The 27,967-nt window shown below is 38.4% G+C and overlaps 1 protein-coding gene across 3 annotated transcripts in view; it reads left to right on the plus strand.

Annotated features, from left to right (window-relative positions):
• Positions 1-27,967, plus strand: part of PIEZO2 (piezo type mechanosensitive ion channel component 2) — a 289,028-nt gene that overhangs the window by 246,426 nt on the left and 14,635 nt on the right. For 2 of the 3 annotated variants that reach the window (XM_038127333.1, XM_038127335.1), the window contains 12 exons: positions 1,222-1,325; positions 5,851-5,959; positions 7,661-7,729; positions 10,943-11,109; positions 12,753-12,928; positions 21,459-21,848; positions 23,176-23,434; positions 23,934-24,116; positions 24,547-24,799; positions 25,546-25,678; positions 26,093-26,240; positions 26,354-26,568. In XM_038127333.1, coding sequence (XP_037983261.1) covers positions 1,222-1,325; positions 5,851-5,959; positions 7,661-7,729; positions 10,943-11,109; positions 12,753-12,928; positions 21,459-21,848; positions 23,176-23,434; positions 23,934-24,116; positions 24,547-24,799; positions 25,546-25,678; positions 26,093-26,240; positions 26,354-26,568 — 2,206 coding nt within the window. Of the gene's footprint in view, positions 1-1,221; positions 1,326-3,479; positions 3,579-5,850; positions 5,960-7,660; positions 7,730-10,942; positions 11,110-12,752; positions 12,929-18,908; positions 19,077-21,458; positions 21,849-23,175; positions 23,435-23,933; positions 24,117-24,546; positions 24,800-25,545; positions 25,679-26,092; positions 26,241-26,353; positions 26,569-27,967 lie in introns of all 3 variants that reach the window. The other variant, XM_038127336.1, reaches the window with a different exon arrangement.

Below are 27,967 nucleotides of genomic sequence, written 5' to 3' on the forward strand. Positions count from 1 at the left end.
TTTTAAATGGGCCTTTTTGGAAGGCTCAGCACCAAAAAATGCATTTGTTTCATCCAGGAAATCTCCAAACTTTCTTTTCACCTCAGTGCAACAATTAGAATGGCTGCAGGGCATTCATTAAAGCTAAAAATCATAATTGGGCACATGAGGCACAAAATTCCCTCTGTGAGGGAGTTTTAGATGGCAAAGTTATGGTCCAAAGATCAGTTCTTGCAAATTTCACAGCCTTACCCTGAGGTTTGTAAGTAGTTATATGTGATCATCTGTGTACACAGGATCTGTGTAGAATTCAAGGTATGATTGAATTACAACAACTGTTACTTTTCCAGAGACCTGTAATGATGGATAGATATAATTTTGTATAAATATGTATTGCTCCATATATCCAGATTTTGTAAATTTTCATCTAAGTAACTGTTCCTTCAAATATTTCAGCTTAAATGTGGCAATTAATTACCAGTTTTCACTGCTGAATGTAATGCTGTGATTTTTATTTTTCTCTTGCTCATTACCTTATTTTTATTTCTTTTGTTTCCCTTGTTTGTTCATGTAGGCCTGTTGCCATCTGTGAAATAAAAACATTGCTTCTGTTCAAGGATATAAGGCCTAGCTTAATCACTGTGTACCTATGCTGCATCAAGGTTTCAGAATCTTTCTGAATCCATGGGCAAAAACTTAAAACTCATTTGCAATAATATTAATAGAATCCAAGGGATATGTTTTAAACAAACCAAGGTTTTCCATTACCTCATCAAACTAATACTATCCCATTGCCTAGTTTAAATGATTCCCTCAGTGTTTTAAAGAGCAGTTCTGTATTTTTTTGTCCAGTGGTTCTGTTAATGTAAATTCATTTACTTGTCTGCTGGGCTTTTTTTTTTACTCCCTCAAATAATCGTAAAAGTCCCCAATAAATTTAGACTTAATTGTCATTTTTCTCTAAAAATGTAACCTTGTAGCTTGATAAACTTCAATTCTTTGCTTTACATTTTCTTTTTATAGGGATGCTTTCCTTAGTTCTTGTATAGTTCTTATTCATGCCCAAAGCATTGCAGACTAACATCAAATAAATGGCCTGCGACCTTTTCATCTCTTGCTTCTTCTCTGTTTTCACCACTGCTGGTTACAAATTTTTAAATGACTGGCTACCTGTTCATAGGTCTTGGGGGAGTTGAGAATAGAACTTTTCAGAAAACTAAAAAAATATTTTGTTTCACTTAGTGGTCAGAAGTGGAAATTATTATTTGTTTGAGACGGACAGTGAAGAGGAAGAGGAAGAGGAAAAAAAAGAAGAGGAAGAGCCTCGAAAAAAATCTGCTTTTCAGGTACTTTATGGTAATTTTTATCAACATTTATCATTTATCAATTTATCAACAAGATATTGCTATCTTGTTGACATCTGGAAAAAAATGTCGATTTCTCATAACACAGGCACATATGTTAAATCTGCCAGTTCCTCTAAAGTAGTCCTGAAATGTATTGGAAATTAAATTTCTTGCTGATTTAAAATGTAAGTTTGCCTTATGCTTTAAACATTGCCAAATATTTACTGAAACTATATAAGAGTCATATCTTCATTCACGTATGCCTGCAGATAACAAAAATGCACAAAACAAAGGTTAAGAGCCCAAGCTTTACTTTTTTCAGCATTGTAATAAAGGCAGTTGAGGAAGCTGACTTGCCTCTGATGCTACTGTGGAATGCCTCCAGTGGTTTTTTAGTTTTGAGGAGATGTTATCATTCCATGAAGAAATAATCCCCAAAATAAGTGTGTTTTCATGGAAAAGAATACATACTTAATTTAAAAAAATATCATAGAACCTAGTGGGACAGAGAAATCTGTCCCTGGTTTAGAAAAAGCTTAACATTTAAAATTACAAAAGGAGACTACATCCATTTATTTTCTTTCATTTTCAGGGCAGTGCTAATTAATATATTTGCATTTTAGTGCCAGACTGATGCAGGACAGTATTAATTGTTCAATGTAATGTTGTAATTGTTAACAATGTAATTGTTAACATTGTAATGTTAAAAAGATATCTGAGGTTCTCTATCTGATTTCCTCCATGTGGACTGGCTGGTGTTAGACAATACCAGATACTGAATGCAGTGGCTTAAATGAAGGATGTGGGTGAAGAAGTTAGCGAAATACTCCTACATCTAGGATTACTTTTGCTTTTCTAAGAATAAAGTTTCACTTGTGGAAGAACTTTTTTGACATGCTGCAGAAATTTTTCAGGTCTGTAGCTTCAAAAGCTTAATCAAAGCAGCAGCTTTTTCCAGCTGAGTATTCCCATCCAGATGCAACCTCACATCGCTGAGGAATTGGCGCATTGCGGAACATTCAACCCAAGCAAGAGCAAGAAACTGCCTCCATGCTTTTCTTTTCCCTAAGCCCAAATCTTTCAAACAAAGCTTCCCAGACAACATTACTGAATTACAGAAATACAGAAAGAAAAGTTTTATTTAACTCATTAATAAAACATGCCTTTGGTTTATATACTAACATTGCCAGTCAGCTACATTGGTTAAACTGCCTGCCTGGCAATGACATGAAAAATAAAAAAATCTGACCTTAATAATGGAAAAACAAATCTAGATCAAAATAATGTGATAAGTAAGTTTTGTTTTCTAGTATTGCACTATTTTTTATATTATATTTTGCATTTAACTTACATTGGACCACAGAAATAGCTCATGACTTTCTAGGGTATTTTTCTTTCTGGTTTTCATGCAGGTATAGAGGAAAATTTGCATTCTTGTTTCTGCTGGTTTATAAAAAATCGGTGACAGCATTTCGTACAGATGTGCTGGTGCCAAGCACTGAGCTAAAGAGGTCTAAACTTGAGGTCAGAAGTTAACAAGATTGTTTCATTTATGCTGAGATTTGGGTTTTTTGTTCATCTCAGTCCTGAAACTATTAGTTTGAGGATGGAGGATCTGTTCATTATTTCAAAATTTGGTCAGATGTTCAGGATAGGTGGCCTGTTCTGCAGTATGTGCAATATAAACATGCTGGATGGCTTTATACAAGCAGAGAATTGTAAAAAACAGAAAACTGGTTTTCTTTCTGAAAAGTTTGCTCATCCTATGGTCGTCATACTTTCTTCGCCTTCCATCATCATGCACAAGGTCTTAGTAAAAATACTAAGTAAAAATACTAATACTAATACTAGCTAAGTGAACTTTGTTGTAGGTCCTGTTAAAGAATTATTTGAATGTATGATCTTTCTTTCACTGTAAATTGTGTGTAGTAGCCCCTTCAATGGTTAACTTGGAGATTTTAAATATTAGAGAATGCATGCAGTTAAGAATTATATTGAAATTTTAATGTGAACAACATAAATGATTTTTTATCATGTTGAAGTTTATGAATGTGAATTTGTTCTTAGTATTCTATATACAGTAATGAAAGAGATCCTATTTATTAATATTTTCTGCTTTTCTACTAACTACTCTTGCTTTGTCCTTCTTTATAGAGAGCTATTGGAAAATTTGCTTCAGCCATTTTAGCCTTGCCAAAGTCTATCATTAAACTACCCAAAACTATTCTTCAGTATTTAATCAAAGCAGCAAAGGTATTTGACATTTTGCAAATGCTCAGTATGTGACTCACCCCATAGTTCCTGACATAGTGTATATATACCTCTGTCCTTGTCTGCATTTTTCCTCTTATATGAATTAATAAGAAAAATGATGACAGCTAAAGTCTCATTCCTAGTAAATGCAATGCATTTCATAACTTTGGTGAGGTCAAATCACAAGCAAAGTTGTTTATCCTTTTTTTATGCGTAACCCCAGAGAGAAAATGCAGACCTAACTTCTTATTTTCTTTTGATACTGATTTATAAGATGGTCACATCAAGTTGCATGTACCTTATGGACACAGTGGTGATTGATCTCAGAAAGCTGGTGAAAGGTTTGTTAAACACACATTCTGCTCCAAACCCCTTTTTAGCTCTCTACTCTTCTGGCCTTAATCACCACAAAAAAAAAAAAAAAAAAAAAAAAAAAAAAAAAAAAAAAAAAAAAAAAAAAAAAAAAAAAAAAAATTGTGCATCTTCTGTCCTGCACTGCTTGACTGCATTTAGCATTTCCTAACTTTGGGCACTGTGTATCATTTTCCACTCCATATGTAACATGACTTTTGTAAGGAGTGAATGTTACAGATTGAGAGTACCAGCTCCAAAGCCTAAAAGATACTAAATGGGAAGTTTATGCAGTGGTAGAAATCTAGACTACTATGCACCCAGTATGCTCTTAAAATACCCCCTGCTTAGCATAGGTAGTGACATTAGACTTATAAATCAAATTCCCTTTCTTAATTCTAATTTTCTACCCCCTTCCAAGTCTGCCATTTAGCTCTAATTTCTTTATTCACACTATAATTGTGGGTAGTGTGCACTTTCACAGTTAAATGATGATAGAAGATGTTGGCAGTTTCTGACTTCAGTAAAGTAATATGGTGTTAGCTTATTTAAGTATCACCATTTCCCCAGATCACCTTTATTAGAAAACACCTGTTCCAAAGCAAAGGGAAATCAGGGCCTCTGATCCCGCACATTTTCTCTTGTGGTGCTTATTTTGAACAACTCAGACATACAAAATTGAATGTACAGACTTTGAGAGATTTGGAAGAGCATCTTCTTCTCAACAGTATCAAAATAATTTCCTGTCCATGGCTGTATACATTCACAAAACAAAACAAAGCATTTTTCCCTTTTAAATTAATTTAACATCAGTTTAACAGTTTTAAAATAATACTTTAAATGTTCCAAAGTGATTTGCATAGGAAAATTCTAAAAAGTAAAGAAATCAAAAAGAAATTTTACCATTCTGTCCTATGAGGGGCAATTCCAGCTTCACTGAGATATACGTGTGTTGTTGTCATCATCTGCATGTTTGTGCTGTGAATTAATTAGATAGTCCTGTTTTGTTACTGTGCTTCTTCAGCCTCTTGCCTGCATCAGTGTGCTTCCCTGCTCTGTCTCTGCCAGTGGCCTGTGTTGCTTAGAAATAGAAGACAATTGAAGATACAACTTTTTCCCTACTTTTTTGGGTTTTTTTTACCCACGCTGCTATATAATTTATAAATATTTTGGGCCAATTCCAATGCCTCATGCAGTCATACAGGTCAACAGACTGTTGACTGAGTGAGTGCTGTGGGAAGGATTTTGTCCCATAAAATACCTTGGATAGATAGGTAAGTATTACTGTCTTCATTTTACAACTGGAAAAACAGTAGCAGAAGGATTGATAAGTGACTTATCTGAAACAACATTGTTAAAATCATCAAGCAATCTGAGGAATTCCTGAGTGCCAGTTTTGGGACTGTGTTTAGATAACAAATCTATGAGAATTTTGCTGGGACATACAGAGCGGGAAAAATACCTAAGCTGTGAAAAATACAGTTACCTGAACAGGGATACCTCTACCTCTTTTGATGTTTTAACAAGTGGATTGCAGCACTGTCTCTAAAAGTTTTCTTTGCTCTGCATCTTGCCTGTAATGTGATAAAGTAGAAATACAGAATTGACACATTTAGACAAGGTAGCCCCTATGCACAAAAAGGTATTAATTCCCAAAGTTCAGAGCATAAATTTTTGTAGGTTCTATTGCAACTTGGGTCACCCACAAGTATTTTCACATTTGGCTTTGCACTTACAAAAATAGCATATGAAAATTCAGCAGATCTGCAGGGAAGGTGTTTGATTTGGGATTAAAAATATTTCCTTGACCCCACAGATCTGAATGCATTTACTCAAACTATATAGTCCTGCTTGTGGCTTATTCTATGGCTTACTTTCAGAACATGAGGAACCTTGATATAAATGAGTTTTTCCCTTCCAGTTTGTTTATCAAGCCTGGATAACTGACCCCAAAACAGCTCTACGACAGAGGCGCAAAGAGAAGAAAAGTTTTGGGAAAGAGAAGAGAAGGCAAAAAGGATCTGGGGATGGTAGGTAACCTTTCCCATTTAAAAAAGAAAATATTAACTGTTGCCTGTTGTTCCTGGTAGTGAAAGGCAGATGAGGTTTAGAGGAGAAGTGCTCTCAGTGTTGGCTAGGAACTGAAAAAATGAGTTAACTTCGGTTGGCGTTATTTTCCTGCACCAACTCATGGCAAGGTCAACCATAGCCATGTCCTTCTGTTCTGCATTGCACATTTTGGGGGAGGTAAAGGGGAAGATGGGGTGTATGTAGTTTCCATGGAGTTGCAAGAAATGCCCAGAACTTTTGTTGAATAGGAAGATTCAACACATTGCAGAAAACATCAGCTATGTGAAAGCATTTGTGGGAGTACTTGCAATAGTAAATTGTAAAGACATAGCTTTATAAAGCAAATAACCTGGAACTTAACAGCATATCTCCAGATTATAGGAGTGTAAACAAAGTATTTGGCAGAGCAAGGACATTACCCTTTCACTTCCTCATAAAAAAGTTTGTCTTTCTGCCCAGGCTAGAGATCACCAAAGTCACTCTTTTCAATGGTCAAGTTATGTGCATTCCCAGGGAAAGGTGCTGAAGAACTATTTCATGAGGGAGTTCCCAAACACCTGTAGTTCAAGTGGAACTGTAAAAAAAATCCATCAAATAGGCACATATTATTTATTTTGGCCACATTTCCTATATTGTTCCCTAAAGATGCTTGAGTTGATACATGAAGAAAAATATAAAGAAATGTTTTTCACTTTCAATGTTGCAGTCACTGAGGAACCCATATATCCACAAACCCATAAATTCAGTAGATAGCAAAAGGAAAACGTACAAATGTTGATTTGGTTTTAGTGGCAGTGTGAAATCATTCATGCCTCTGAAGAAAACACCAGTTTACAAATGGTTTATGTATCTTTTTCTCCATTTTTAAGCTAGAAAATAGAAATTCAAAAGCTTTTCTGGTAAGTATTGATGGGGAAAAGAGGGACCCATGCAGGCCTAATCAGCAGGGCATTTCCTCTGTTTGGTATCTTTACCTGTTGAAAAGAAATTTATAATTTGGCTTCTGCCACTGAAACTGTAGCTGCAATTTTTGGGCATTAGATAGAAGGAGGAGCACTTGTTTGTCCTTAATTTCTGCCTGTGATTCCGCAATACTCTTTGGCTACAGGCCTCAATAAATGCATCTGGTGTTGTCAAAACAACTCCGCTGCTTCAGGTCAGCCTGAAGGTCCCACTCAATTCCTTCGGGTTTGGTGGGCCAGAGGCAGGAAAGATCGGAGCACTGCTCAGGTTGCCCTTTGCAGGAGATGAGGAGAGGCTTGCTGGGAACAGGGGAAAGGCAGCAGCACCTACCACTTTAATATCTGCCTTTTTTTAGACCTCAAGTGTGAGTCAGCAGAAGGTGAGACTGCTGAGTGTGGCTGAGGAGTGATTGAGAAAGTATTTGGGTTTCCACCACCAGATGATCTAACTCAGCAGCCTACCTAGTAAGAAAACAGCACTGCGAATTACAAGAGAGGGATGGTCATCCATGAACACTAACACTGACAGGGTTGTCCCTTCACTTGAGTGCTTTGGAAATGGAAATGTGCTTTCTGTTATGGTGGTAGGTGAGGAACCAGTCCCTACTACTTAGCAACTGTAGCATTTTCTAGCTTGAATGGCATTTACACCAGCTCTTCTGTAGGTGTAACACTCCCTGGTTTGCTCGTTGCTTGCAGGAGGTGGCAATGAGGCCGACTGTGAGGACAGCGAAGAGGAACCTGTCAAGAAGAAATCTGATGGACCAGGTATAATGGCAAAATGAGGGTTTCTGTGCTGTTACAATGCACTTGTGCCCAGAGGCCTGTCACAGAGACAGCATTGCAGTGATCCACTCTGACCTATGCAGGAAGAGCTTTTTAACTACTATCAGATTTTCTGTTGCAAGATTTACAAGCCTTGAGGAGAGGAGCTTCTAGTTCTGGATTATTAGCTACTGCCCTCACTCTCTAAATACTTCAGCGAATACACCTGCCAGTTTAGACTTGATCACTGCTGGCTATTTTACTTACAGAACAGCTTAAGCTAAGATTCTAGACCTGACTGCACGCAGACCTGTGTTAAAACCTCCATTGATTTTGAGTGTGTTTTAGCAAGGTTAGTATAATGCTTTTCTTGGTACTTATCCATTCAGCAAGGCACAGTAATCACCTCTGAAAACATTACATGTTCCTGATCTTACATGTCCTCATTCAAAATCAGACTTAGGGCAGTTCTGTATAGCAGAAGAAAAGCCAGCAGTTTTCAGGATCTTGCCCACATTCAAATTTTTCCTACAAAGAAATTTAATAGATCATAAATCCGTGCTTGGCTACGTGTTTCTAACTGGAGTAAAAGAAGAAAACAGACTCTCCTCTTAAGTAAATCTTCATCATTACTTACCTTCAGTGAGACTTTATCATCAAAAGCTACTTTTCTTCTCTATATAAAATTGTTTCCCACAGTTCCGGTTAGAATCTGGAACTGAGTGTCCCTGAGTACAGGATAGAAGAGGCTAAAAGGATGTGGGAGGTACAATTTCTATCTCACAAGAGCAGTGGTCTCAAATAAATGAGCTGCACTGCTATAAGAATGGAGGGGGAGAGGGAGGTTGGTGGGTTTTTTATTTGTTACTTACTGGCAATGCAGTTATCTGTCTTAAAACACTGAAATAAATCACACAAATGCATCTCTAGGGATGTAGAGTTGGTGCTACACAGGAATTAGGGGAAAAAGATGGAGGTTTATAATTAATTTATATTGGAAATAATAAATTTAAAGTGCTTTATATTTTTGTTGAAATACTTCTTTGGCTGTTCCTAGATAAAATTTCTTAAAGAAGATGCCTAGAAAAATTAACCAGTAATTGGTAATAAATCATTGATATCCTTAGTAACCTTAGATTGACTCCTATCTGACACTCTCAGGCAAAGAGAAGCTTTCTCTGCACAAAGTATTTGTTTCTCTTTTTGAAGATGTTTAGATACAATTGATCCTCAAAAGATTTTTTTTTTTAAATTTTAAAGAGCAGCAAAGGTGCCAGAACAACTACAGTGTCATTAAAAATGTATGCTAAGACACCTCCATCCCAGGGAGAAAAATGACCTTTCAGATTAGACTACAAGTACTTGGCACCATGGTGAGACTATGCCAGGCCAGTGGTGGTCAATAAAAAAAAAAAATAAATTAACCTGAGAGCAGTGACTTCTCCTGAAGTCAATAGCAGAAGTTCCATATTGGAGAAGAAGAGTGTGGGTTAAAAAATAATATATGCTATATATTTTTGTGTATGTGTGGTGTTCACTTTTCACTTACTCATCATGTTGTCTGGAATTCAAAGGTAATGGATGGTCCTTGAAGTAGAAACAGCTTTACGTTTAGTTTTTAATGGCAGGATTTCCTCAACTTCAAGACTAGCACATTGAATGAATTAAAATTTAAGTGGATAGCTCATAAAAATATCTCCAATTCTAAATTACTTAGAAAAGGCCTGGAAAAAAGGGCATAATATAATTGAAATAATTATATGACCAAGTGAAGGGTGCTAAATGCTCTTTTGCTCAGTGCTAGCAGACCAGCTCCATGGCATTGCTCAGGTAAATGGGACATACTGCTACTTCAGCACCCACCTTCCAGGAAAGTACCACTAAGGAATTTTTCCCATAGTTTCTCTCCACATAAATAGGCATGCAGCAACTCTGCCTGTCCAGGGAAACCTTTTACTTTATTATAGCTTTCCTTCTGCAGTCTTTTTAAGGAGCTGTGCACTCATTCTGCAGAGTTTTGCGTGCCATCTTGTGGTACAGCTAAGAAGTGAGGTTGTGGAGAGCATCATGCATGGCAGATTATTGACAGTTTTCTACTATTTCTTAGGCTGCTTAATCAAAAATTTGTCTTTACACCCAGTGCTCTGGGCTTTGGAACCTAGCAGGGACAACTAGCTCTGGAACTGGCTATGGAAAATAATTTTTTTAGTATTTCATAGATTAATGGAATCACAGAATGGCTTGTGTTGGAAGGGATCCTAGGAATTATCAGGTTCCAGCCCTCCTGCCATGGGCAGGGGCACCTGCTGCTTGACCAGGTTGTTCATCCAGCTGGCCTTGAGCAACTAAAATATTATATGAGAATTCTAGTGTGGTGTTTATGTTTGTGAGAGGATAAAAAAATAAGGTGAAAGTGCTGCTTTTTGGCTGAGAAATATCTTTATTAATGCCAAATGAACTACTGAAATGGGAAATTAACTTGTGACAGATGTGTTGAGCAAAATAAAGCTACTATTGCTGGTATACACCCATAAGCCTTATTCATGGTAAATTGTACTGTTTTGCCGAAATGGTGCAAGAATAAAGTTTTATAAATTATTATTTGTCCTAGTTGTGCTTGTTGATCTGAGATCATTGATGGCACAGTGCAGCCTACTCAGATAAACAGAGGCTTTGAAAACAGTAAATACAGAGAAGTGTGAATCTAAGTGATGTAAGGTCAGATTCAAAGACTGTTTAGGCCCTTTAGACATTAAAAGTCAGCTTAGCAAGATTCAAGCACAAAAGGCAAAGTTTGTGCAGAGAGAAACACAAGTAATTAGACACTGAAGAGGTTCAGCTCGACAGACTGAGCACTTGTTCAGATCACAGGACCTGGGGATGTTTAATACTCTCAAATCCTTGGGCTTCATTTCACAGACCTGTGTATACTGTGTCCCTCTAAAATCAGGAACTATTTATTTGGCTAACAGTTGCAAGGATTTACAGGGTGGAATAGGGATTCCAGATGATAAGCCTAGGCATACAGTCAGGAAAATGGTCCAGACAGCCAAAAGGCCTCCAGCCATCTTCAAAGATTCCTTAGTATGACAGGGTTTCACAGCCTGGATTACCATTATTAGACAATAAAAAAAAAAATTTAATCTAACTCCAGACATAAGTACAATAAAAGATACTTGTGTTCATTAATTCCCTGTTGCTTTTGCTCTCCCTTAGATAACATCATCAAGAGGATATTTAATATCTTGAAGTTTACTTGGGTCCTTTTCCTGGCAACGCTGGACAGTTTCACAGCTTGGCTTAACTCCATCTCCAGAGAACACATTGATATCTCCACTGTGCTCAGAATCGAGCGCTGTATGCTGACCAGGGAGATTAAGAAGGTAATGCCTTCAGCCTTTTTTGTCTGCTGATACCATTTCCAGCTTGGTGAAAAACCAAAGGCTGTCTCTTCAGATCACAGCAGTGAGGAGGAAAATTATGAAAATCTCACATACACATGCATTTTAAAAATAAGTCAGGACTTCTTTTACTGCTTGGTGGTTTATTAATCCCTAAAGAATAAATTTTTGATTTATTACCTGGACACATAACAAATTAAGGGGAAAATAATTTTTTGAGAGGTTGATGTAAGGTTTTGGCTGAAACACTTCTGTAGTATAGTGTGGTTCTGAAGGGACAGAGTAGACTCAAGAAGGTCAGAAGTGGCTGGCATTTTTAACAGCTAAAAACTATCTCAGTCCGCATATTTCACTCTTCTTGTAGATCAACTTGCACTGGAAATGACTGACAACATACAGGCATACATTTCTTCAGGGAGAATGGAGCTATGTGATCCTTCACAAGCTAGCTGTGTATTAGCAAAACCCATTATTAGCAGAAATTATTATTGTTAGTGTAACTAGAAATGTATTTAGATCTCCCAAATGCAAGTAGATGATACAACTCTTATCCTTTATACCATGCCTGCAGTGGAGCTAGAATGTAACTTGTGCCATCATTTCAGACTCAGGATGTCATAATGGCACCAACATTTACCACTGAAGAAGCAACACAGCTTGTACACAAACATACCTAATTAAAAACCTGAGTGTCAAATTTTGTCCTTAAGATTTTTTAATTTTTTTTTTCCACAAAACATCAGATTTGGAGTATTTTGAGTCTTCTAGTTTTGAACACTGTAGAGGATCAAAGTTGAGGTACTATAAACTATCAAAATTAGTAAAGGAAATACCGGCAATATTTTAGACTACTTCTATTATGTTAGGTAGAAAAATCCTGGCATAAGGCTTCATTATAAGTTAGAAAAATTACCGTGGAATCACTGGTGGAATGAGTTGGATGTGTTTCCGCCTAGGAACAGAAAATTCTCAGTTTTATTCTTATGATACACCTTTAGACTTCTGATTACAATATCACAGCCAGAAAGACTTGATTGTGTGCCCAGATCTGGTCTGACAGTTCATAAAACTATCCTTTCATGAACTTGCTTCAGAGAAAGAGTAAAGGTCTTCAGTAGTTTTTTTTCCATGAATTTCCATCTGTGTCCAGAATTCATGAATAAATTTTGATTTTGGGACACTAATTAAAATCTAGATCTGGGCTTTTTTTTTTCTATTTAAAATTTCTGCTACTGGCCACCAATAATTGTTCCTAGAGTCAGAAAATCTATCTAAAAGAGATCCATCAAAAGTTGCTGGAGTGCAGATCGAGTCATGGGTGCAGTCAGTCCACTGCTCATTCCCATGGTGAAGGATCTGCAGTCCATCGAGCAGAGTTGTGGTGGCTAAATATAGCCTGAAACCACGTGGATTGCTCCAGTGCTGCTTGAAAACCAAACACTTTGGGCCATGGTAGGTTAAGTCAAAATCTGACTTGCTCTAGGAAAAGGTTGTAGTTTGCTATTTACTAGGAAAGTGTTTGCTCAGTCCTTTATCTCTTACTTGCCAAATGACAGAAGAAACTGCTTCCTCAAAGAATACACCTACCCCTGGCCATGTGTGTCTACCTCTGCTCTCTTCCACAGGGAAATGTTCCAACACGGGAGAGCATCCATTTGTATTACCAGAACCATATGATGAAACTTTCTGAGGAGTCAGGACTAGACGAAATTGATAAAAATCCCAGTCAAGCTTCTGGTTTGCAAGCGTCTGAAAGAATGGATAGTTTAGATTCAGCAGCATCTCATGACAGCATCTCCAGGTATTGATTTAATTTTATTCTGTGAAAGATAGAGGGATCATGCAGTAGGTGTAATATTAGATATTGTCTAAGTACTGATGAACTTTCTAATCAATGCTGAATTCTTTTTGATTTGTCCATGCCATCTTAATAGTGACAATTACTATATGTTACTTTTTCTTTATAGTGATGGACTTGTTGGCTTAACTTCTTTTCCACTGCATGACTATCCCACTGCTTTTAGTTTCCCCTAGAGTTAGGAGTCAATGGCATTGACATTCTGTTCCTTGGAAAAGAAATGGAACTTAAGAGGTGCTGAGAGGTGCTGAAGATGCTTCTGTGATAATGGTTCAGGATTTTAGGCATATAATTTGGGAAGGGATCATTCCTGGTGAATATTTTGTCTTTGTAGAATAAATTGTTGTCTGTTGTCCACAAATCAGAAAAGGCTTTTCATTAAAAGAGATTCTGCATTTGAAAGAATAAAATCCCCTCTCATGACCACAGGGCAGAAAGCATCTGAAGAGCCTGGTTTCTCAGCTGCCATGATTACAGTCCAGCAGAGCTACATGTTTGTTAATCAAATACCCAAACTAGTTCAGGAAAACCACCTTCCTCATTCTTTTCTGAAAACGGATGCTGCCAAGTCCTTTGCCAAAATTAATGCCAGCTCCTGCTGCTCCATGCACACAGAGGCACACACATTCCCTTCCTTCTTTTACAGAGGCAGTTTGTTCCCGCCATGTCCCTGGAGCTCTTGACTTCTACAACACTGCAGAATTTGTATAATGTGAGGGGGGGAAGGGAGGGCTTTGGAAATCCAGCTGTTTCATAATCCCTGGCCTTCTGTGTCCTGCTCTTCTGTGGGCTGTGGCAGTATCATATTGTGTTTGATATTCCCAGCAAACTCAGAAACTTCTGTGTACAGTAAATTATGCATAGCTTTCACTAATGACAAATGGGTAGATGTCAGCAGACTGAAAATAATGAGGGGTTGTCTTCCATCCTGATAGTATTGAAAAGCAAAGGAAAGAGAGTGCCTGTGAGTATTATGCTTCAAAAACATATCCACAAATTGCTCTTCAGTGAGCACTGGCCTTTGAGAGGGTCACTCCAGTAAAAACACCAGATCTGAGCAAATCTTTCTCAGTGGCTTGTTGCCCAACTGAGCAACAGCTTTGTGTTTTGTCTCAAAGTTTTACAGGAGTCAGATGATGTGAGAAAAATGTAAAGTCAAATTCTGTTGCCAGCTCACTTGGACCCACTTTGATATCTGCAGTGCAGATTTTAACTCCACTAAGTTCAGTCTCAGCTAAAGAATGAATAGTAATATCAGTCCTGCTTTCATTAAATAGTTTTTGGTCACCCTGGTTACTGCAGATAGAAGTTATAATTAGTATACAATCATTAGCAGGAACTTTAACCATAAACAAAAGGAAGCCAATTCCAAAATTAGTCATAAAAAAGAAAAACAAATCTTGTAATTTTAATGTATAGATTCTGCCTGTTCAATGAGATGGTATCCAATGTTGAGCTCAACTTCTGTTTTGTTGTTTGGTTGTTTTTTTTTAGAATAAGCATCCATTATTCACCCTGCTTTAAGCACACTTGCACATTTAAAATCTCTTTTCAAACTCAGAGAATTCAGTGATTCTCTGGTGATGCTTTGCAACAGAAAAAGTTAAATCTTTCACATGGGTTTCTGTCATCTCCATTTCCTTTGAAGATGTCACAGGGTTTATAAACAAAGGAATAGCAAAGGCAGAGTTATGACTGATTTCCTAATCTCAAATTCTCTTTCTGGTAATGAACAATCAAATATTCTTGCACTGAGTATTACAAATTGTGGACATCTGCTGTAATAATAGAGGAAGTAATAATGAGTCTGTTGATTGAATGATAATGCCATCTGTCTGTTGGGGCACTCTTGCATATCTCTTCAAGCAGTTACAGAAGTGCCTATGCTGTTTTTCAGAAAGTTTTAAACTTCTTATGAGTTTATTCATTTTTTTTTTGATTGCCCAAACAAGAGCATGTGGCAGTTTGTATATTAAAGTAATGATTTCCAGTAAATGTAGAAGTGACTAAATCTAAAGCATCCCTGTGATTGTGGATCTCAGGTTGCAATGGAAAACTTCTGGGAAGGGGCAGAAGGCTTCTGTTCTAGTTATGCTTTGGTTGCACTACTAGAAATTCTGTAGTGACAAAATTCTGTAGTGGACATTAGGTCCCTGAGTAAGGTGAACAAGACTGTAAGAACACAGGAATGCTGAAGCACAGCAGTTATTCCATTATAATAAGACATAATCCTCAGTGCTCAGGATAGGAAATACTGTGGGTAAACACTGGATAGCGAAAGAGAAAAACCCTCCTGATCAGCTGCAGGAACTGCAAATTTCTTGTAAATTTCAGGGCTGACCCTCATAAGTCTGATTGAGGGATGTTGTTCTTAGCCTGGGTAAAGCTCTGAAAGGACTTATGTAGAGTGTCCTTTGCGTTTTTTTTCTTTTAGTAGGGCTGTCATTTATTCTCAGTCATTTCTCTACACAGTAGGAACTATGAGGTATTCATAGGGTATTTGTTTGGTTTCTCTTCACTATGTATAAATAGTCTCATTTACCCAACAGGCAAAGCACAAAGTTCAAATGGGCCAGGAGAAGGGACTGATGCCGTTCCTTTACCAAGCTCTTTGAGGAGCACCGCCAGAAGTGATTGGGATCTAGCATGGCAGAGCGTTTACTGCAGTTTTTTTCCACTTGACTGGTGACCTCTTTATTAGTTCAAAAACCCATGAATTTCAGTAAGATGATAGGGAACTTACTAAAACTAGTTGGCTGCCTTTCTGGGGCTTTGCCTACAATCATGTAATAGCAGCTGCACACAGGTCCCAAGTCAGATTTCAGGTTATCTAAGGTTTCTTGTCCAGTTCAGCTTTTGTTCATTTTTGCCAATGACAAATAACATTTTCAGTTCCTCACTTTACCTTTGTGTAGACTTTTATAAGAGCTGAAGGAGGCAATCCTTGTCAGGGTGTTTAATAGCACCACCTTTTATCTGTGCTTCCCTCACTGGAAGGGAGAATAGGGCTTGAGGCAGGGAGTTCTGGAGAAATAATTTTGCCTAGGGAGGCAGAAGGAAGGATGAAAGGAGAACCCCTGTTTGGGCTGGATCAAAGCGATTGATTTAGGCCTGTGATTTTTAGGGATTGATTGGGATTTTTTCTTGGAGACATGGGGAATGTAGTAATACAGATAACAAACGGATAATGCCAGTCAGTTATTAGTCCATGGACAGATAAAAAAAATCAGGAAAAAATTGTAATTCACCCACTAAGCTGAAAAACTCTTTGTGAAGGGTAAATTTGTTTGGCAAAAAGGAAGTCATAAGCTTAAAATTTTCCTACTCACTGAGGATAAAAACATCTCTGCTATATATGTATCCCTGTTTAAAATGGATATCTGATCAATTTTATATAAAATGTTTGAACTTGGGACTTTTAATGAGCATTCAATTTAAAATACGTAGACATTGAATGATTTTAAGAAGCTAGTGCTTTCAAGGTCTCCAACACAAATTCGAAAATCACTCGGGACAATGTGTTTAGATCAAATTTATGTGATAGGCAATGACTTGTGTCAACATCAGCTTTGCTCAGTGTGAATCTCTCCACTTTGTTGGTGTTCTCATTTCCTCCACATTTGGAAGCATGCTCCTAAAGCAAATAAAGAATACACGGACTGTGCTACAGGTGACAACTTACACACATCTCCTGATATTTCAGGATACAGTGCAGCTGCTCAGTCAGTAATTACTCTGATGATTCATTCTTCATTTAAAACAGCTTTAAATCAAATGTTGCAGGCCCTCATCTGGACAAATGTTTTTTATCTATTGGGATTAATAGATGCTTTGCCTTTGATTTTGCTGGGAGCGAGGTCAGAGCTGGCATGCTTGGGAGGGCAGCTGGCATATGTTTCTTCCATTGAAAATATATGAGTGGGCATGTGAACATAAACAGCTGCTCTCCTTAAGTCCCTTGGACAGTTCCCCTTGAACTATATCTGCATTTAAAATCCTTCAACACCTTATTATTAGGTGTTGCCCTTCAAAAGAATAAACACAGCCCTTGAGATCTAAAATGACACATGCATAAAACATCAGAGCACACAGACAGAAAGGTTACCTGCAAAACTGTACTGTCTACTTGCTGCCATCTTCCCATATTTTAGCACCAGAGCCTCACAGATAGAGCAGCCTGGCTATATCCCATGTTTGCACATGCAGAGGGAAACCTCCTCCCTCAAGAGCCCCTCAGGTTAGTAGCTTCAGCTGCACTCCTAAGGTGCTGAATCACACCTCCAGGGCAAACCCCCTGGTCCCCTGTCATAAACCATACACCATGCAGGCAGCCCTCCAGGTTTTGTCTGGAGGGCCTTGTGTGCCTTTGTGCACACACAGGAATAATGAAGTGGCAAACCCCTTGAAAGAGGTTTTGGCCAAGTGAACTGGCGGGACAGAGGTGCCCCTGCCATTGAGGCAGTTCTTAAGGAAAATATTTCACAATACCTTTGGTATCTTGGTGATACTTTTCTTCTGTTCACAGGCCAAGGTATGCTTTTAGCCTCAGTCAAAAAAGCCATTCTGTCAAAAAAGATCATCAGTGAGGGTAGGCCTAAGAATAACTGCTTCTTCTCTCCACATATTTTTGCTTTTTCCTTCCCATTTTTTCTAAAGTCAATAGTTGCAGACTGTAACTTCATGCCAGCAGATTTTTTTCCTCACTTCAAGCTAGCAAGACCAAAGGAACCTGGAAAACTCCATGCCCTTCCTTTCTGACCTCTTTCCCAAGTCTCTGTGCCCCTGGACAAACATCATGCTTGCCAAGGAAGCAAATCCCCTGCTGCCACTGCTCAGGTGTAATACAAATGGAGTCAAAAGAAGAAAAGTAGAGTGTAAATCCTGAATTTTGGGGTCTTTTCTTCTTTCATTCTATCTGAGAGACTCAGGCAGGTCACTGCATGTGTTAAAACATCATATCACTCAACTCTTTTCATCGACATCTGTGTTTGTCAAAGATTTTTACAGGAGAAATAATCTTTTTTACCTACCATATGTCGTTAATGTATTTGCTTCTTTCCTGTTGCTCTGTTAAATGCTTGTATTTAATTATATACTTTCTTTCTCATAACTCATCTTCCTTTCTCCAGTTACACATGAATGCTCAATGTATTGTGTATGTCTCTGGTGTCCTGTTGTATTTGATAAGTGAAAGGAGATAAGGGTTTATTATATCTGTTCTTTATTTCAAGATGCACATGTTACCAATTTTGAAATACTTTCAAGCTGTGATTGAAATAAATTAAATCTTCTGGAAAGAATCATCAGGGCTTCCTAGTAAATATCAAAAGCCATCCCATCCAGAGCAGGTTATATTTGACATGCCTTTACTGGCAAAGTAACATATCCGATTTGGCTCTTTGGTTCGGAAAGAGGATTAGCCAATGTCTGACAGCTATTTTTCTATTTGTGGAGTATGAGCTTACTCAGTTTTAAGGGCTCTTTTAGGAAATTGGCTTGTACCTGTGTAAAAAGGTTCAGCACAGGATATCAATAATAAAATAGAATTTGTTCAGAGGAAGTCCCTTCCCAAAACATCCTTGTGGAATCTGGAAATTTCAGAGGTAAACAAACACAATAAAACATGCTCACATATGTAAGTCTGTTCCCCTGGAAAGTATGTAGAGCACTATGTTGATGCCATATCTGCTTGAATAGTGAATAGTTGGCCTACTATAGCCCCTGTATGACATTGACCATGACTAACCTGTGCATAGAAATGTGTTTCTGTGGTGACTCTAAACAAATCCTTATCTTCTCTCTGAACCTTTTTTCTCTGTGTCAGTGTTTAGCTGCATGGCGAGCATATTTGTTTACTGAACCATGTGTACCGTAATACCATTTGTATTTAACACTGTCTCTATAACTGTTTGCGCTGCTGTAGCTGCTACACTGAAGCAACCATGCTGTTCTCAAGGCAGTCAACCCTTGATGATTTAGATGGACCAGACTCTGTTCCTAAAACAAGTGAGCGCGCTCGACCTAGGCTTCGTAAAATGCAGAGCATGGATATGTCCTCCTCATCAGCTGACAGTGGCAGTATAGTGTCAAGGTGCTTAACTCATGCATGCTTTGTTCACCCATTTACCCATACCATTATTCTGACTGCAGTGTGCACGGGTCTGTGTTTGCAGACACGTGGTGCGCAGAGTGGTTTGCATGGTTACAGGAAGCTTTACTCCCTCTTCTGTCATGGCACGGTTCTGAGATTCGAAGTCAGGGTCATAATCTAGGGTTCATTTGCTGTTTCACTTCTTGTTCTGTTTTTTGGGGTTTTTTTCATCCTCAGTTCATGTATTTTTTAACATTGCTCCACAGCATTATGCTGGGTGTATAAAAACAGGCTAAGATCTGTATTTATTCAGCTAAAAAAGTGTCTTATTTTCAGAGTTACTGAGTCAGTGCTTGTTCTTAAATTGGAAACTGGAAGTTAAGTTTCTCAGCTAATCAGTTATCCTAAATATGGACTGAGATGTGTAATTTTAGAAACTAATGCACCATTGTGCCAGTTTTTCAATTTTTATTTTTCTCCATACTGGAAAGATTTTGAAATATGTTGTGATTACTTTACCATTGATTTACAGTAAGGTATTGAAATTAGGAAAGGGAAAATAGCTTTGATAAAAAAGCAAATAATATTAATATCCAGTGCAAGAGAAAACTGTTCAGAACTGTTCATTCACTTTTTAGCAGGTAAAACCCAGGGATTTACATGACATTGGGAAGCCGTGTTTCAATAATTTAATAAATATTATAAATCTGAAATTTTATGTAATTTTGAATCATTCTTTTTCAGTTTTGAGAGTGTATGACAAATTTTTTGAGTCAATCAGTTTTGAAATTGTGGGATTCTCTGAATTTGTATATTTTAACCAGTATAAGGGCTACTGTGAATCATCCAAACACACATCATCAAAAGTGTTACATGGTCTCTCTCATTAAAACTCTGCTATAAATAGCATGACCTAACACAGCCACAATAAGTTTGGAAGCAGTGTAAAAGAAAAAAAAAAAAAAGGAAACCTAATTTTTAATTTTGGCAGAAGATGGTAGTGCCAGATGGCTTTGCTAATGCCAGTTTTCTCTAAAAGATTATAGTTTATGTGAAAATATGGCCCCATTAATTTCATAGGGGCTATGTGAAATCTTGTTTTGTCTCTGTTGAGATACGGGAATGTGCAGCCAACAAAGACACTGAATTGGTGCCTGTTGTCTAACCTGTGGAGAAGGAGTGGAATGAGACTAAAAAGAGAGAGAAGGGAAAGGGGAGAGGGGAGAGGTAAAAAAATACTTGAAAGGGAGGGCCACAAATGTAATCAGAGGGCTGGAGCACCCCTCCCATGGAGACAGGCTGAGAGAGTTGTTCATGCTGGAGAAGAAAAGGTTCCAGGGAAACCACAGAGTGAACTTCCAGTATTTAAAGGATGGCTACAAGAGAGCAAGAGAGGGACTTTTTACAGGTTTTGGAGTGACAGGGCAAGGGGAAATGGTTTTACATTAAAAGAGGGCAAGTTTAGATTAGATATTAGGAAGAAATTATTTATTCAGAGGGTGGTGAGATGCTAGAACAGGTTGCTCAGAGAAATTATGGATGTTGCATCCCTGTTCAGGTTCAGGTTGGATGGGGTTCTGAGCAACCTGGTCTAGTGGGAGGTGTCCCTGCCCATGACAGAGGAGCCAAAACTAGATGATTTCTAAGGTACATTCATACCCAAACCATTCTATGAGTCTATGCCAAGCCAAGAGTAAGGAAGGTGAATCAAGCAAAGAACTGGTCAGAGTGCATCAGAGGGCTGAATCCAGAAATTGGTACATACAGAAGTAAAGCAGGCAGGTAAAGTAAAAGGGAAGACTGTATTGAAGAACATAGGGCAATCTCAAGGTAAGCAAGATACCCTGTTACTGAAACAGTTTTGTAATTTGGTTTGTATTTCTTCATGCTAGCAAGTTACATCTTCTTTTATTTGAATCAGAGTTGATATGTGTGTGTTCAGTTCATGTTCCAGTTGTGTACAACACTCATACAGTGGTTGTTAAAAGCACTGTGTTTAGAAGGAATCCCATGGCTGCCTATCCTTCACCATGGAGCACATCAGATGTAATAGCAAGTGTTGACTCCATACAGAAATGTTTGAACTACTTTCAGAAAGGTAGTGTAGTTTCTTGTTGATAATATTAATTTCCCTTTTACTGGCACTAAAAGATGGTGAATCCCTCTGAGTTCAGTGGGATGTCATTTAGGGAACAGATGGACCCAGATGTTCCATCTGTGTAAGAGATCGGGATGATATCTTTCTACCAGATCATATGAACTTTGAAGGCCTGGGAATGCAATGAGGTTGCTCAGCTGTCTGCATAAAGGTACAATTAACAAACTTTTCTTGATCATGAGTCTTGTAAAGCTCAGCTGACTCTCTTCATCCATCTCCAACAGTGAACCCACACAGGTCACCATGCTCTATTCCCGTCAGGGGACCACAGAAACCATTGAGGAGGTAGAAGGGGAGCACGAGGAAGAAGGAGCTCATTCTGCATCAAGGCTGGAGGAAGAGGAGGTGGAAGATTATAGCCTGGATTCAGAAGGAGCTGCATATACTCCTGATACCGATGTGCCGTTGTACTCCACAGTGGACAGCAATGCAGAAGCTCCACCTTCCTACAGCAAAGCTGTCAGCTTTGAACACCTTCCCTTTGGCTCCCCAGATGACTCAGCTGGGAAGAGCCTCATGATGGTGAGCCCAGACGACAGTCGGACGGACAAACTTGACAGGATTCTGCCCCCACTGACGCATGAGCTGACAGCTAGTGAGCTGCTCCTGAACAAGTAAGAATCCTCAAGCAGAAAAAAATTGTTGATCACAGTGTGTAAAATTTTATTATTACTTTGGGGTTTTGTTTTGAATGAGCCTACAAATTCTGATACAGACCTTGTGCTAAGTTTGGTTTAAAGGAAGAAGCTCATTTCCTGTGCAGTTGTTCTAATTAGAGATTTCTAAAGTGACTCAAATTCATCTTGGAAGGAATCTCTGCTTTCTTCCTAGATGCCATATTTAATCATTCTGATTAGCACTGAATTTCTGTGCTGCAATTGTCTTGGGGTCAAGGGCTTTTCTAAATATTCTTTGTGGAGAGGGCTTCTCTTCTCCAGGCAGCTGTGATTTCAAATGAATTTCCTCCAGGGCTATCTGGGAAAATGTTTCTCCTTCAATTATTTTGGATTACTGAAAGAGAAACTCTGACCTTTGGCAGTTTTTGTTTAAGCCAGTAGGAGCTGGGGGTTATGGAGGGACACCACATTGCCAGGTGCTTTCATAAGGGAGAGGATGTTCCCTTCTTTGCCCATTAGACACTGTGCTCACTAACACAACCAGCATTGAGGTGGGGATGGTGCCACTGCGCATCTTCAGCTGCTCTGTGGCCTGACTTAGTTGGAAAGGCTTCCACAAAAGCAGGGGCAAAATCTTAAAGCACAGAACTGCCTTTCAGCCTGCCTGCATCTGGAGAGAGAGGGTATATATATCTGACGTTGTCAGATGCAGTGTCTTGTCTTCTGGTTTCCTGTAGCAATTTTTGCTTTTCAGTAAGATCCCTTCTCAGGCCAAGAAACGTTATGAATAGCAGATTATGAATGTATATGAAAGTCGCTGCCATTTATATTTCTTTGAGTCACATAAATAGTAGATTGGACACATCTAATGCTCATGGGGTTTTTTTACATTCCTATTTTGTTTCCCTGGACAATTCAAAACATAGGTCTGGTGATGTACCTCTGGTTTTTCTCAAAATTGCTATCTGTGCTGATAAATCGGATGTGAATCCATACCAGTATTGGGTGATTCGTGTGACATGTGTTGGTTGGGCAGCTGTAGGAAAGCCATGTTTGTAGAAGTGCTTAGTCCAGGCTGATTCTCTTTCTGAATAAATTAAAAAACAGCAGAACAGTGCTTCTAGTTATTTTTTCTGAAATTCTTGTTTTCTGAGCTTAGAATCAAGCTATTTGGTTATAAAACCAAATTCCCCTCTTTTTTTTTTTTTCCATTGGACTGAGCAGCAGATTTGAATACTTCTCAAAAGGAAAAATAGTATCAATTTGAAAAGCAGCTCTTGTGAAATTCATGTTCAGTTCATTTGTGGTACTCTGCTCCTCACAGGATGTTTCATGATGACGAGTTGGAGGAATCAGAGAAGTTCTATGTTGGTCAGCCTCGAGTCTTGCTTCTTATTTATGCCCTGTACAATACCCTGGTGGCCCGGTCAGAAATGGTGTGCTATTTTGTGATCATCCTTAACCACATGATCTCTGCCTCCATGATAACCCTGGTGCTTCCCATCCTTATATTCCTGTGGGCCATGCTGTCTGTTCCTCGGCCAAGCAAACGCTTCTGGATGACAGCCATTGTCTACACTGAGGTATGCTGCTGCTTTTGCAAGCCCACATCGAACTCAGAAAACTGAAGTTGTAATCTTTACATGGCCCTTTACTTGCTGTTTTTGATCTCTGTGATCTGGGCAGGCCCTTCATAGTAATACAAGTATTTGCAATTTTTGTGGTATGGAAAGATCTTGGTAGTTATATCCTTCATTGCAATGAGCAATATCCCTTCTGGCATGTAAAGCAGTTCTCACAAGAACAGATCATTTGCAAACTGTTGCTTTGTAATGGTTAATCAAGAAACAGAATTCACTGCTTGTGATATCTCAAGTGCCACTGAGTATCATCTGCTGTTGAATTTTGATTGACTTTATTACTGGAGAAACACAAAGTGTTATGCCTCTGTAGTAATGAGTGTGCTTGTTTAGGTTCTCATAAAACTGACAAAGTAGATATATTTTATCCCTCTTACTGTCATGAGGCTATTATATCTGACATGCTTATAAAACACCCCAAGTGTGTTGTGTTTCTGAACAGGTGGCCATTGTCATCAAATACTTCTTCCAGTTTGGCTTCTTTCCTTGGAATAAACATGTGGATTACACAAAAGATAAACCTTACCATCCACCCAATATTATTGGCATCGAGAAGAAAGAGGGTTATGTGCACTATGATCTTGTTCAGCTTCTTGCTTTATTCTTCCACAGATCCATTTTAAAGGTAATCTGGGTTCAGGTAGTTTCTTATTTTATATCTAATTTTTATTTTTAATTTTTAAATCACTCTTGTGATATAAAGAAGTAATTAATTTGGTTATCAGATATTTTTTTTTCCATGAGAGGGTTATTGAGCATTTTAAGTGGCTGCCCAGGGAAGTGGTTGAGTCACCATCAACATCCCTGGAAATGTTTAAAGGGCGTTTAAGATGTGGCTCTGAGGGACATTGTTTAGTGGTGGATTTGGCAGTGCTGGGTTAGCAGCTGAATTGATGATCTCAAAGAAATTCTGCAACCTAAATGTTTCTATGATATCCCAACACATTGAATTTGTCTTCTCCCTTGTGAACACATAACTGAGCTGAGCAATGCCTGTGATAAATACTGTGACAGAAATACAGGCTGGATACATTCTCTTCTTGTTTTCCTACTAGTGCCATGGATTGTGGGATGAAGATGAGAAAGGAGACAGCTCCAGCAATAAAGAGGATACTGATGATGAGCTCTCTCTGACAGGAGGCAGGAGAGACTCTTCTGCCTCTTTGAAATCTGTCAATCTTGCTGCATCTGTGGAGTCCATCCATGTCCACTTCCCTGAGCAGCAGACTGCCATCAGGAGGAAGAGTTCTAGCAGCATATCCCAGCTTTCTCACAGGTCCAGCTTCTCCTCACACAGATCTAAGAGAGGTAAATGTCATGGCATTTCTGGGATTTGAAGGACAAATGTTCATTTCCCATAGGATCATTCTGCTGAAACCTTGGGCTGGTTGCTGAGGAGCTCCCAGGGGCTACTGAATGCTGCTGCTTCTCAGTGATGAAATAGGATATGAACCAATGTATCTTCATGTTTGAACACACTCCAAGCCTTCCTAAAGTTCAAATGGAGAGCCATACTTTGTGATTCATTATGTTTTTAAAATGACATGATCCAAAAGCTGGGAAAGGAATGCTCAGTGTGGCCCAGATCCAGAAATTCTGGTCCAGCATAATCTCCAGCTAGAGGGAATGCAAAGCACATGTATTTTTCATATCTACATTTGTAGACATTTGAATTAAGAAAAAGTTTTTATTAGTTATATTGAAACAGATTACATGTCCCATCTTTTAAAAAGGGCAGGAGTACTGTAGCCTAAACATATATATAATACCAGTTGAGGTGACTGAGTCAGATCAATCAAATACTTGCTGTTATCATTAGTCTGATTTCTCTTTGTATAGCTATTAATCAAGTTTTGATCTGCCAGTGATTAAACCTTTACTGGATGCTCCAAAGATTTTATCATACTGGGGGAAAAAAAAGAAGAATTCATTTCAAAGCTTCTTTCAAATGTGGGAGTCATATGAAATGGAAGTCTCCAGATCTATAACTTTCTAATTTTAGTATTTAAACTTTTCTTATGAATTGACTTCTCTTTCCCTCCCCTTTTTTCCAGGAAGTACCAGTACACGGAACAGCAGTCAGAAGGGAAGCAGTGTGTTAAGCATCAAGCAAAAATCTAGAAAAGAGCTTCTCATGGAAAAGTTTCGAGAACAAATGATTAAAGCCAAGGCTTTTACAATTAAAAAGTGAGCAATATGAGGAGATGTGTGGATCTGGGGGGAGGTTCCAAATACTAAAGCAGTAAGCCAGCATTTTAAAGGGAGCAGGCTACTACTGATGTTAATTCAAGTGTTTGTTGTATGCAGATGTCCCACCAGCTGAACATCAGACAAATCAGCAGTTGTTAAAATAGCATCTGCCTGATAAAAAAGTTAAATATCCCATGTGACCTTGGTTGGCTATGTATATTTCTACTGAACAAATCCTAATACAGTGGTTTTGAAGCAATCAGAACAAAGGACTGGTGTCTCTGCAGTCCTGTGAAGGCTGTCAGAGTAGATCTTGGATATCTTTAAAAATGTTAATCATACTTTAAGCCTTTACTTTCTTCGGTGCAAGTTGTGTGTTATTAAATCACACTGTGGTCTATGTTGTTTTAGGACTCTCCAGGTATACATGCCCATCAGACAGTTTTTCTACAATCTTATTCATCCAGACTACAGTGCAGTGACTGATGTGTACGTGCTGATGTTCCTCGCAGATACAGTGGACTTCATCATCATTGTGTTTGGATTTTGGGCTTTTGGGGTATGTCACAGAGGCATCTATCTGTAAATTCTCAGCAGGATTTACATATTGTAGATGCTAAATACCATGCAAGTGTCCTTTTATCTTGACCAGCCTTATATTTTGCTTTTCAGAAACATTCTGCTGCAGCAGATATCACCTCTTCATTATCAGAGGACCAGGTCCCAGAGGCATTTTTGGTGATGGTGCTCATTCAGTTCGGTACCATGGTGGTAGATCGAGCACTGTACCTCAAAAAGACTGTCATGGGAAAAGTCATCTTCCAGGTCATCCTTGTTTTCGGAATACATTTCTGGATGTTCTTTATCTTGCCTGGAGTAACAGAAAGGTATAAGCCTTATAAAGAAATAATATGGGTAGAATACTCATGCTCTATCAAGTCTTTTGTATTTAAACTGGAGATGTTTATATCTAGGCTTTGGAATCATGATTAAGTTTCTTCTTTGCCTCATTTCTAAGCAGAAAGTTGGAATGCATTTCCACAGCAGTAACTGTGGCCAATATAAGTTTGAGGAAGAATTAATTATATAGGTACAGAAATATTCTCAGTTTGGGCCAAAATGCAAGCAGGTGAAAGAGAAATTGCCTGTAATTGAGTGATTAGAGCCTTCAGCTGAGACAATGTTGGCCTCTGATCCAATTCCCTGCTCCCAAGACTGCTGCATGCTGCTTTAGAAGAGAAACTAAAAAATGTCTCACTCAGAGTAACGTATAATTTAGCACTTTCCTGAAATGTGTGAACTGTGGATTTGAATCTCTTTAATCTGAGGAATGTCTAAAATATGTGTCTGTTCTGAAGAGCAAAGTTCTCCTCCCGTGCTGCTGTCACTTGGCTCTGGAGGTGATGTGGAGGCGGTCACCCACTGCATGACATTTTGTGTCACATACCTGGTCAGGCTCACTCCCAAATCTAACATTTTTCATTTAACATTTGATTTTTCATTTTTGATTTAACATTTCATGGCTCAGGGCACTGACCACTGCAGTCTGCAATGCAGAGGTGTTAAGGTTCCCTCCACAGTGTTTGGCTAACTCCTCTTTTCCTACCTTAACTTGCCTTGAAGTGTTTCCCTCACTCCATTTGCCGTCCATAGAAATTGAGTGTATCACCTGGGTGCCTTACACTTCATTAACAGTCAAGTTATTTTACTGGAAAAAAAGAAATAGGTTTATAGTGTAAAAGAAGACTGAAAAGTCTCACTTCCTCTCAAAAAGAAAGTGAAGTAGCAATTGTGCACAAATTTGAAAAAAAAAATCATTTTTCAAATGGATCTCTTTGGATCTCATGGATCACATTGAGAATTGTTAGGAAATAAAATAATTTTGACTTTGTGCTTTTTAGAAATCTACATCAAGTTGTTAATATCAAATCTCCATCTGAAACATCCTGTATTCCTTCTAAGTGAGATTAGAGCCCCCTGCAAATTTCTTAATTAAAATGCTTCTGTGGGATTTAATTGAAAATATTGGGTTATGGCTGGCTGGCAAATGCTGTCCATCATGAGGCATCTGCTGCAGATCCACTGTGCTATTGAATAACAACCAGAATGGCACATGTGAGGAGAGGCTGAGGGTTAGTTCAGTCCAGAGAAGAGAAAGTGAAGAGCTGTCTGAACAATTTGTTGGAATAAGACTTGAGTCAAGCAGAAAATATTTTCAGAGGTCATTCCGTCTTCAATTCCTGTATGAGGTGCTGACATAAACACAAGTAGCCACTAAAGCTGCCT

Source organism: Motacilla alba, chromosome 2 (genome assembly GCF_015832195.1).
Source record: "Motacilla alba alba isolate MOTALB_02 chromosome 2, Motacilla_alba_V1.0_pri, whole genome shotgun sequence".
NCBI lineage: Eukaryota > Metazoa > Chordata > Aves > Passeriformes > Motacillidae > Motacilla > Motacilla alba.